The 11014-nt window shown below is 48.6% G+C and overlaps 1 protein-coding gene across 1 annotated transcript in view; it reads left to right on the top strand.

Moving 5' to 3' along the window:
* The first annotated feature begins 2307 nt into the window (after positions 1–2307).
* Positions 2308–11014, top strand: part of rims3 (regulating synaptic membrane exocytosis 3) — a 13616-nt gene continuing 4909 nt past the window's right edge. Inside the window, exon 1 of the mRNA XM_076150025.1 lies at positions 2308–2581. Within this exon, the coding sequence (XP_076006140.1) occupies positions 2311–2581 (271 nt within the window). The 5' untranslated portion in view covers positions 2308–2310. The remainder of the gene's footprint in view (positions 2582–11014) is intronic.

Here is an 11014-nt window from a genome sequence, read left to right as displayed (position 1 = left end):
TGTTCCAGTGTCTCATCCTGCTCATCCTTCCTGCGCGTCGTTCTCCCGGCGTCTGTCCACGCTGCATCCTCTCCTCCCACGTTCCTCCCTCCCTCCTTCCTCACTCGCCCCCTGACAGGATTACTCTGTTATCTCTCCTCTGCCTCCTCGCTCCCCGCCCCTCCCTCTATCCTCGTTTTCTGCTGCTGCTCTTGTCGCGGTGTTCAAAGCACAGAGGCCCCCCGGAGAGCCCGAGAGAAGTGTGCATGACACGGGCACAAAGTGAGAGAGGAGGGGAGGAGGAAGAGGAGAGGGGAGGAGAATAGGGGCTACGGCTCACCTGCGTTTCAGATTTGAAGCTCTTCCTCGCTCTCTTTCTCTCCCCACAGACTCTTTCCACTCAACAAATGTCACCGCAGCAACTCTACACAAAGCACACAGGCTTCACCCTCCTCCTCCTCCTCTTCCTCCTCCTCTATTATTATAAGTTTCATTACAAAATGCCAAATCTTGCCCTTTGCTTCATCTGTATCTCCCTCCTCAGTCGCGGCCTCAGTGGTTATTGCTATAATTCTAAACGCTACCTGTCATAGCTGCATGTCAGCAAACTTTTTTTTTTTGTCCAGTAAGCGTCCCTGCTGCACTGGGATGACAAAGCAGAGGGAGAGACGATGATTTACAAAGACACTTGGAAGCACAGCGCACACGTCTCTGGATGTATTGAGGGCAAATGAACTTTGCAGCGTATGTATTATTTACAATATCCTGCTATGTTTTATTTCAGCTCCAATATATGGCTGAGTGCGTGAAAAAGCAGTTTTCAGAAGTTCATGCATACATAATGGCTGCATGCCGGGTAGTCAGGCTTAGGGTTTTGCATGAACTTATAAGCCCAGAAAGAAGTGGTTTGCATATTTCTTGTTCATTTAAAGTAGTTTATGTAATATGATATGTATGACACGATGCGTCCCAACGTTCACAGTGAACAGTTTGCTCATCACGTCTGGATTTAGCGGCAGAAACTGTAACAACCTTCACATTTCCACTTTAAATGTACATTTGTGTGTGCTCAAGTGTGTTGAATGTTACACATAGATGTAGGCCAATTGGAACAAAGACCAATTGGAGCTCAGGGCGTGGCCTACTGGGTCCATTTCTTCTGGCCTGCACCTCACATGTACACCGCCATCGTCACCACGAACTCCCAACTCCCTTTGATGAATAAAGCAGAGAGGTGGAAAGAGAGAGAGAAGATACACAGCATACCTGCATCTTTAATGTGCCGTCAGGCTGCCGGTTGAGCCTCAGTTTCATCGCTCTGCATGTAGGAGAGGAAGAGGAGGGAAGGAGATTATGGCGGGTGAGATGAACGCGCGTCGGTTGATGTGAGGTTTATGGAAGGTTGGACTGTCTGCGGCGTCTTAGAATTCAAGCCAACATTGATCTGTTATTGTATGAAGACAGACAAAGAATAAATCCTCAGTCACTCACTCGCGCACACACACACACACACACACACACACACACACAAAGGGTCACCCCTCAGTAGAAGGCTAGAGCTGACATTTGTGTGTGTATGTGTGTGTAAGTGAGTTAGGAGATACAAACCATCCCACAGTCATCTGCAGCGTCCTTGCCTGCTGACCTTTGGATTCTTTGTTTTGTCTTCACGCTGTTGGCGGTCAGAGAGACTTTGCAGAGCTTTTCTTCTCTTTGTGTTCCTTTCATTCCTGCCGACTCTGCAATAAATCGGTAATTTCATTCCCGGCGTCCCAAAGCAGCTCTGAGAATTTGTCCCCACCTTTTCCCTTGCTCTGTCCCGCTCACTAAAGACGCAAGGGAAATTTTGATCGCAGACAAAAGTCCAATCAAGACCATATGAGTAGTTTATGCCTGATTTGTACTTTGTCCTATGAAGTTGTTTCATCAAATTTGTCCAATTGGAGACAGATTTCCAGGGCAGTGACACATCCGTCTGTGTGTGACGGGTGTTGACTTTCCTCGCACCTCTGAGCTGTGGGTCGTCCTTAAAGACCAGATTGATTTCAGGGTCGGCTGAGGAGCTAGCAGCGACCACATAAGAGCTTTGGGATTGAAAAGCAAACTGGAGTCTAAAGTGTGTGTTCTTTATCACTGCTGTGCTGCTGCAGCCTTGAGACGCTCCATCATGCTGTGGATCATCACATTCTACTTAAAGATGTTTATTTGTGAGCCAGAACTCTTCCCCTCGCCTTATTTCACCCTCTCTTGTTCTCTCCCCTCAGCCCAGCTCCACACCTACCCCCCCTCCCCTAAGACGACCGCACCCCCCCACCCCATCGCAGTGGGACCATGATGCTCAGCAGCTCCGTGGAGGTGCCCAGTCCGGGCGGGATGAGCGTCCTCGGCGGGCTGAACGACGCGGCTCGGAACGGGAACGTGGTGCGCTCCTCCAGCATCTCCGGGGCCATGTACAGCCTGGACAAGAGCCCCGGTAGCGGCGGGCCGGACTCTGCGTCGCTAACTGGCAACAAGAAGAGGCGCTCCAGCCTGGGCGCCAAGATGGTGGCCATCGTGGGGCTGTCGCAGTGGAGCAAGAGCACTCAGCAGCTCAACCAGCAAGGTCAGTTTGTAGCCTACACTCCTTCACTTAACTCCTTAACCATTCAAGCCCTGAGGGGAAAATATTTTTAAAATTTTTGATTCAGGGAACCTGAAAGTCCCCTTAATTGTTCCTATTTCTTTTTGTTTGTCGCGATTGTTTGTATTTTAGACCCAACAAAAATGTCTCCATCCTCATATGATCCGTCTTTCCAAGAAGGTCAAGGAATTCTCATTTTGTTGTGGGTGTAATTCCATTTCCTAATTTTCCATCCCTCCTTTCCTTCGCTAATCCTCGATCTCCTTTCCATTCCCTCTACACCTCTGTTTCTTACGTTTACTCTCTTTCTCCTTTTTCCGGCCTCATCGTCTCTTCCAGGTCAGTGTGACTTCTCGCGGCCGCACTCCTTCATCTGCTTTCAGCTTCTTCGCTTTCCCCCTTAATCTGCTTCTTTTCAGTCTCCTCTCTTCTCTTGGCTTCTCTGTGATGAGATGAATCTATAACTGAGGCTTTAATATGGGGTTTGGACTTTAGTACATTTGATCATCTTCACTCCCCTGCCTTGGATTTGATGCAGCAAAGTCACCAGGAATTACTTTGCTGCATCAAATGTGTATTTAACGATACAACTGCTCTTTTATATTAATAATAAGGCCATTAAAACCTCATTTTAGCGGACGTTTGTGAGTAAACTGACGGTTTCACTTACCACTTATTATCTCTCATTCAACCAGCTCTCGGCGGCTTCTTGATGGCTGCAGTGAGTAATTTTTACAGGCAGAAGTTATTATGGCAGTATGGCGCCGATAGTGTAGCGATATGTGCTATGTCTCACGAGGAGGAGCAGAAAAACAGAAACAGGAGATGAAGAGGAGGGGCAGGAGATGAAGTGTTTGTCATTATTGTCCGTCGGTAAACACACCCTGCGTCTTTCCACGCCCTCCACTCCGAGCGCTGTTTTCCCTCTCTTTCTGTTCGCACATTGACCTTTTCTAGAACACTACATGTTCCCGCCCGCTTGTACAACATGTGTGTGTGTGTCTGCAGGATTGTTCAGATCACAGGTCCGTCGTGTTCTTGTCTGTGTATTTGAGACGTTCCAGGATGTTCAACCTTTGGCTACTAGTGTATGTGGCTGGATGCATGTCGGAGCAGTTCTGAGGAGCTTTTCATCTCTAGTAGTACTGTGAAGCGTTGTGTAGACGACTGCGTTCCCATAACGCTAACATCTCACGGTCTTGCAAACACACACAATAGGACGGAGATCCACACCGCATGCATAGAACATGTTAGACATACCGGACAGCGAGTTTGAGTTGTGACGTCTCTCTCTTGGGCGTTTTCTGGACGTTCCTGCTTCAACGTCTCATCAATAGCTCAAAGGTTAACATCACACAGGCCTCGTCTGTAGGAACGCTTGGCCAAGCTTTGTTTACCTGCTTCTGACATAACTTATATCTTCATCAGACCACAATGGTACCTAATAATGGTAGAGAGACAAGACAGGCTGAGCGTTCTCTCTCTCTCTCTCTCTCTCTCTCTCTCGCTCTCGCTCTCGCTCTCTCTCTCTCCCCCTCCCTCCCTCCCTGGTTTGTAAGTGAGACGATGCTGAAAACGACGGCTGGACAATGAGAAATGACAAAGAAAGTTTCCTATTTTAGGAGATAGAGGAGGAATGCGAAGGTAATAATATGGGAGTGTACTTCATACTTGTTCTCATGCCATCTCTTACACACACACAGACACACACGGACGCACGGACACACGGACACACGCACACGGTCACTAGGACACACGCACACACACGCACGCACGCACACACGCATGCACGCACGCACGCACGCACGCACGCGCACACACACACACACACTTGCTCTCAGCCAAGTCCTGTATCATTACCTGTTCCTGGCATTCATCAATTTGAGATGTCTGTTGCTCTAGTGCTCGGTAACACACACACACACACACACACGCACACGCACAAAGCGCTTAGTTTGTGCTCTCAGGCACAGCTGACACTCGTCTGAAGTAGAGAGGGCTGTCGATACTTTCACCACAGGGGTTTTCATGTGTCTCTGTTTCGCGGTGATGAGGAGAGCACAATGGAGGGGAAAGGGGGGATGAGGAAGAGGAGACGGAGGAGGGGCACAGGAGGTAGAGACGAGGAAGCAGAGACAAGGGGAGAGCGTCTAAATTTAGATGTTCTCAGCCGCCAGAGGAACACAACGCGCCTGGAACTAAATCACACCATCATCCACCACTCCTTCTCCTTCCTGTCTGAATGGAAATTCGGCTGTTGATTGAGGCCGATTTAAAGGCAAACTCGGGCATTAAACGCGACTTCCTGCCGTGGTTGAGCTTTGGTTGGAGACAAACAAAGACGCTTGAGTCATAGAGTGACTTGTCCACGTGTTGTCTCTCCCTACACGTTGATTCACACCAAAGAATGGGTGCGTTTAATTGGGCATGCGACCGGAGCGACCGAGGGTAACAAACCGCATCCCGCTTGGCCAGATTCGATTAGAGTTTGTTTTGTGTTCCTTTCCGTGGCGGTCATAACGGGCCAATCGGGTCAAGCCGTCAGACTCGGCCTGTAGGTGCCGGCCCCCTGCTCCGCTCGGCCGCTCAGCTAATGGCTGACGTGCTGCAGGTTGACTCGCTCCCCTCTGAGCAGAGAGGAGAGGGCGAGGGAAAGCAAATTAGGAGGTTTGGATGAAGAGAATAAATCGAAGGAACCCACAAACAACTTGTTTGGCTTTTGTTCCATGTGGCTGTTTGGGAATTATTTGGTGAAGTGAACCAGAGAGGAAGAAACGCTCCCAAAAACAACAACGTATCTTCATCCTATCTTAATGATCTTCATTTAAACCTCATTGGGCCTTTTTGAACCTCTAATTGTGATTATTACTGAGTGTGTTGATCCAAAAATTATCCAATCCTGCAGGAAATTAATCTGTTAATTCGGTTAAACCTGAGTGAACGCCGAGGAGACAAAAAGAGACGCAGAGACGTAAAAACAGAAGAAGACAAAGTGAGCAGGGACGGTGGGAGGATATGTCACTGTCTCTTCATTAAAGTGCTATTAGGGGGTAATGCGCTTTATGGGGTTGTTATTGTGTCAGAGTCTCTGCAGGGAACGTTCCAACCTCTGTTTGTGAGTTGGATCCAGTCGGTTTACAGCTGAATAAGATGGCGTATAAGATTATTTTTTCATTTCGGGCGACCAGAATAGCATTACAGTTGAAAGAGTTTACTCCATAGAAGTGAACAAAAAGCACAATATGTCGATCTCCTCCTGATGTTCCCCACCTGTGGCTCCATCACCCAGGTGCTGCTCATGTCGTCTATTTATAACTTTTTATATAAGATACCAGATATTTGTGCGTTCCCACGGCAACATTGTGCTCAGATTAATCCATTTCCTCGACTCCCACTGTGTCATTGTCTCATTATTCCGGGTTTTGTAACAGCCCAGTGTTGGGATGGCATTTTGGTTCTGTCTGTGTTCTATTTATTACCTGCTATATTTAGTATCGGCGAGAAGAGAGACACACACACGCGCTGACACACACACACACACACACACACACACACACACACACACACACACACACACACACACACACACACACACACACACACACACACACACACACACACACACACACACTATTTCTCGGGTTTAATGGGTGACTCACTCCTCACTTGCTCTTCATCTCCTGAACAGCAGAGAGACTCCCGGCACACACACACACACACACACACACACACACATGCCAGGAGAATGAGATTAAAGCAAACTGTGTGTGTTTTGGTGAGTGTCCCAGAGAAAGGCTTAAACTCTGAGCCCCCCCACCCCCTGTCAACCCCCAGCTTGGTGTGTGTGTTTTTTGTATGTGGTGCACACTCGCACTCAATCACCTCGCACTCTTCAGCTCCGTTTAGCTCCCTCAACCCACTCAACACGAGTCCTCTTCCTCTCATCTCGCCCTTCTCTTCCTTTAAATACTCTCTCTCTTTCTCTCTGTCTCTGTCTCTCTCCCTCTCTCTCTCCCTCTCTCTCTCTCTCTCTCTCTCTCTCTCTCTCTCTCTCTCTCCGTACGTGTGTGTGTCTGTTTCTTTTCTGGTTTTGGTGTACTTCCAACAGTATCTACGGCAGCGCACAAATAAACACGCAGAAAAGGAGAGAGAGAAAGAGAGAGAGGGGGGGGGACTCTGTAAATGTCTGATCTCTGTTACTTTGCTCGTTAAATTGATTCCAACTTTCCGATCATTCCGAGAGCAAAAACCAACACGGCGCTGCTGTGTGTGCGTGTGTGCGTGTGCTCTGCTGCTCCTGACTGGACAGGGTTTGACATCAAGTTGGTTGATCTTGGCTCGGGGGGGGGGTGCCGATGGGGTCAGATCAGGTTTTGGTGTCAAACTGGTTCCATGCAGGGCACCAAAGCCAACCTGTTCCCCGACCGGATCCACCTGGCGGATTTCAGCGGTGACTCACTCCTGCCCTACTTACTCGCGGTTTTCTGAGTCACGGCTTGGAAACATGAATCTTGGCATTGGGGTTTTTTTTGGAAAAGGTTATGTGATCTGATGCTTTGTGGGGGTGGGGGAGCTGGAGGGCTGTCAGACTCGGAGTAGGTTGTTGTGACTGGACTGGACTGTTTCTCTCTGTGTTGCTGCTGGGACGACACACACACACACAACCTGTCCAAAAATCGAAAGCTATAACGCTGCGTTCACTTTAAAACACCGGAAGTTTGACTTATCGAAATCAAAACACACATTTAGCAGTGAAAACAATGCGAAATCTCAAGCAAACAACGATTTAGAAGCAAAGCTGCGCAAACCTGGCCGACCACCTGCCGCTTATAGACACAGACGGGCAGAAACAAGGACGCCTCCCTAAAATACTTCACTGAAACACCTCAAACGTCACTAAGAACGTGAAATAGCTCTGACAGAGGAGGTATGAGCCCTCTGAGTTTGATTTCCGGCCGAGCCGCACTCCCAGGTGAGTGCGGCGGCTCGTGTTTCTCCCCCGCCGTCTCTCTCCTGACGCATAAAATCTGAAACCCGGCTCGCGTTACTCTAAAAGCTTTTGGAGGCGACCAAACGCCGGTGGAGGCTGATCCGCCATCACATCCCATCACATCACCTCCTCTCTCTGCTCTGCTCCTCTGCTTCACATCTTAATATTCCCTCTCTGTTTCATCTCCTCCCGCTTTCATCTTCTTCATCTTGGCGTCTATCGTGTTCTCTCGATCTCAATCTCACCCTCGCCCCCCTCCCCTCCCTCCCGCCGTCTCCTCCTCTGCGTTCTTGCTCTCTCTATTCTTAGCTGGTTGGATTTGTTGGATCTGTTCAGCTGTGTCCTCACGTCTGTCTTTTTCGAGCTGACTTCACTTCAGCCAGGTGTGAACCGCTAACCAGGTGTGACTCTCCGCACCTGCAAACTGATGCAGGCAGCTTTTTAGTATTCAACCAAAGTGCACGTCTCAATGCAAAAACCTGAGCTCTGCGGGGGGGAAAATGATGAAATAGCTGTTTTGTCGTCTACGTGTTGTTGAACATGTGGTGTGTTGCTGTGTTGTGACACTGCACAGCCAGCTGAGGTGTTATTCTAAGCAGGCAGGGGGCCTGAGCCAATCTGGCAACCCCATACCCACTGAGTCTGAGCGCTCAGATTTGGCAACCCTGGCTGGCAATGAGCAAGACCACTTAGTGGCACCCCAGCCGAGGCTTTAAGGGGCAGAAAATTACAGTGTGTATTACCAAGCGAGAGAGTGTGTGAGGTGAGTCAGCCTGTAGCGTGTGTGTGTGTGTGTGTGTGTGTGTGTGTGTGTGTGTGTGTGTGTGTGTGTGTGTAAAAAAGACCTATAATCTTGGTTTCATTACCACTCCTCTCAACACCGAGTGCTGTAAACACACACTCACACACACACATACGAGGGTAGCTTGTGATGCACTGGAGCAACACACACACACACACACACACACACAAACACACACACACACACACACACACACACACACACACACACACACACACAGACACATACAGTGAAGCAAGTATATACATTATATTTATTGGGATGTGTGTTGAGCCGCTGGGTTCCAGCTTTGATGAATCCGTCATCATGTCAGACATCTTAAAGGATGAGGCGTCACAGCTGGCCAATCAGAACACAGGAGGCTTTATTGGCAGAGGACCGGGTTTTCATATCTTCACATGAAAACAATGGAAAGGTTTCAAAATCGGCCATAAGTGACAGTAATACCTTCTGATAACTGCATCACACAGTTCAGCAGCTGTCCAGAGAGGAAGAATGAATCCAGGCACTGTTCAGGTTTGTAGACGTGGAGGAGAAACTTCCCTCGATTGAGTAGTTTCTTTGACTTGTCTCAATGAGTGTCATCGAGGTGAATGATTTACAATTTACAAGGCTGATTCCTCCTCTCCTCCTCTCCTCTCTTTCCTTCCTCTCAATGCTTCCTCCATCTCGACATCATTTACCCATCAGCCGCAGACTCGAGTAATCAAGGGGAAATCACATTTGAATTAGATTACTCTTTCCCTGGCTGTAATTAATTGTCATTAGACGGGAGCCCGTGTGGCGTATTAACTCGCTGGCAGACATCCTGCAGTATGTAAAGGTTTTATATTTCGAGAAATCATTTCCGATGCGACATGCTACTGAGAAAGGCTAATGCTTCAGGCTGACCGCTCCCCGACTCCAACACGCACGCACGCACGCACGCACGCACGCACGCACGCACGCACGCACGCGCGTGCGTGCGCGCACATTACCATCAAAGACAGGAGACACTTACTGTAACTCTCCTCTGTGTGTATTTGTATTTGCCTGTGTGTGTTTGAGTTGGATGGTTGGCTCACACTCAGCTGTGGAGGGAAAATATTTGATTGAATCTGCTGCAAACACAAAGCTGGAGCTCATATTGACCAGGACGGTGGTCTCGGTGGCCGGAAATGATCTAAAGGCAAAAACGTGTTGTCAGTGACGTTACCGTTACCGGCGCCCGCGAGCGCAAAACCGGTGCGCGCGCAAAACCGGGCCACCCCCCGTAACCTCCCTGAACCTCCCTGGGTTACAGGGGGCGCCCGCAAAACCGGTTTCATCCTGTTTTAGAGGCCGCGTCGTACGAGTCATCCGACAATAATGACTCCTCCCTCTCTCAGTGATCCAATTCAATAGATAATTGATCAGATTCCTCCATCAGATCCACAGAACACTTTCAATAGAATAAGCCACACCCTCTCAATTTTGGCAGCCAATTACAGAAAAAACAGTGAGAAAAATCATTAAGCAAAGGTGAAAGTTTGGTTTGGCTCGAACCTAACATTCATCATGTCAAATTTTAGAAGAGAAAAAGCTGCGTAGGATCAAAGGCAGGGTTGTACGTTCCCTTTGGATTGGCTTCATCATGTGTTTTACCCATAATCCTCCATTACAGCCTTATGTAACCAAACCGTACTGATCTGTAAACACAATGAATCACAGATTTATTTTCCTCTTTGTTGCTTCAATCTCCACCTCCGCCTCTCATTTTCTCCCTATTTAGCAGGGGCTCCGGCGGCGGAGATAAACCACAACAGATAGTTCATACTAAAAAAAATAATATATATAAACATTACAACCCCGTGCCTGGTTACGGTTGCTATGGGTGGTGGATGGTTTGCGTCCAACAGGCATGGCGGCGCAGCCAGGGAGTCTAAAAACAGCATTCTATATTACAGCGAGTAATGAGAGCGGCTTCATCAGTGTTCCCTCCAAATGTCAGAGGAGCCTTAATGATCCGCCAAGGCCTCATGCAGACACAAACAAGCGCACACACACGCACACACACACACACACAGATGCTTTACATTATGTGTGAGCACGCGTGCCATCACAGTGTGAGGTCTCTTCCACTGCATTGTTGACATTCTCACTGATCCTAGTGATGTTAAGTCTCTCCATCAAAGGACATCAAACCAAAACTTTAAGTGTGTGTGTGATAGTGTGTGTGTGTGTCTACTTGTCACTGTCATACTCGGGCCATGAGAGCCCCCCCCCCTCCTTGTAAGCACAGTAAAGCTCAAAGTCTTATGTAATGTTGTTATTTTAGCTGTGCATGTCAGACAGCCTCTAATTACTCCTTCCAGGATGTGAGTGTGTGTGTGTGTGTGTGTGTGTGTGTGTGTGTGTGTGTGTGTGTGTGTGTGTGTGTGTGTGTGTGTGTGTGTGTGTGTGTGTGTGTGTGTGTGTGTGTGTGTGTTTGATGTGAATGCCGCGTAATGAAGTTGGTTCACGAGCGAGGAGAGAATAAGATAACTCACTTAGACGGCACGGGAAAAAAAGGCGAGGAGATAAGAAGTGAGTGATGAGGACGGGCGGAGAGCGAAGGACCGGAGGAGGGAAATGGGAGCAATAGAGGGGTGAAGGGGTGGGGATT

This window comes from Genypterus blacodes, unplaced genomic scaffold (assembly GCF_046128005.1).
Source record: "Genypterus blacodes isolate CSIRO-AG114 ecotype Tasmania unplaced genomic scaffold, CSIRO-AGI_Gbla_v1 ptg000048l_1, whole genome shotgun sequence".
In the NCBI taxonomy this organism is placed as follows: domain Eukaryota; kingdom Metazoa; phylum Chordata; class Actinopteri; order Ophidiiformes; family Ophidiidae; genus Genypterus; species Genypterus blacodes.
The sequence above is the reverse complement of the archived record's forward strand: the minus strand, read 5'-3'. Positions and strand labels throughout refer to the sequence as shown.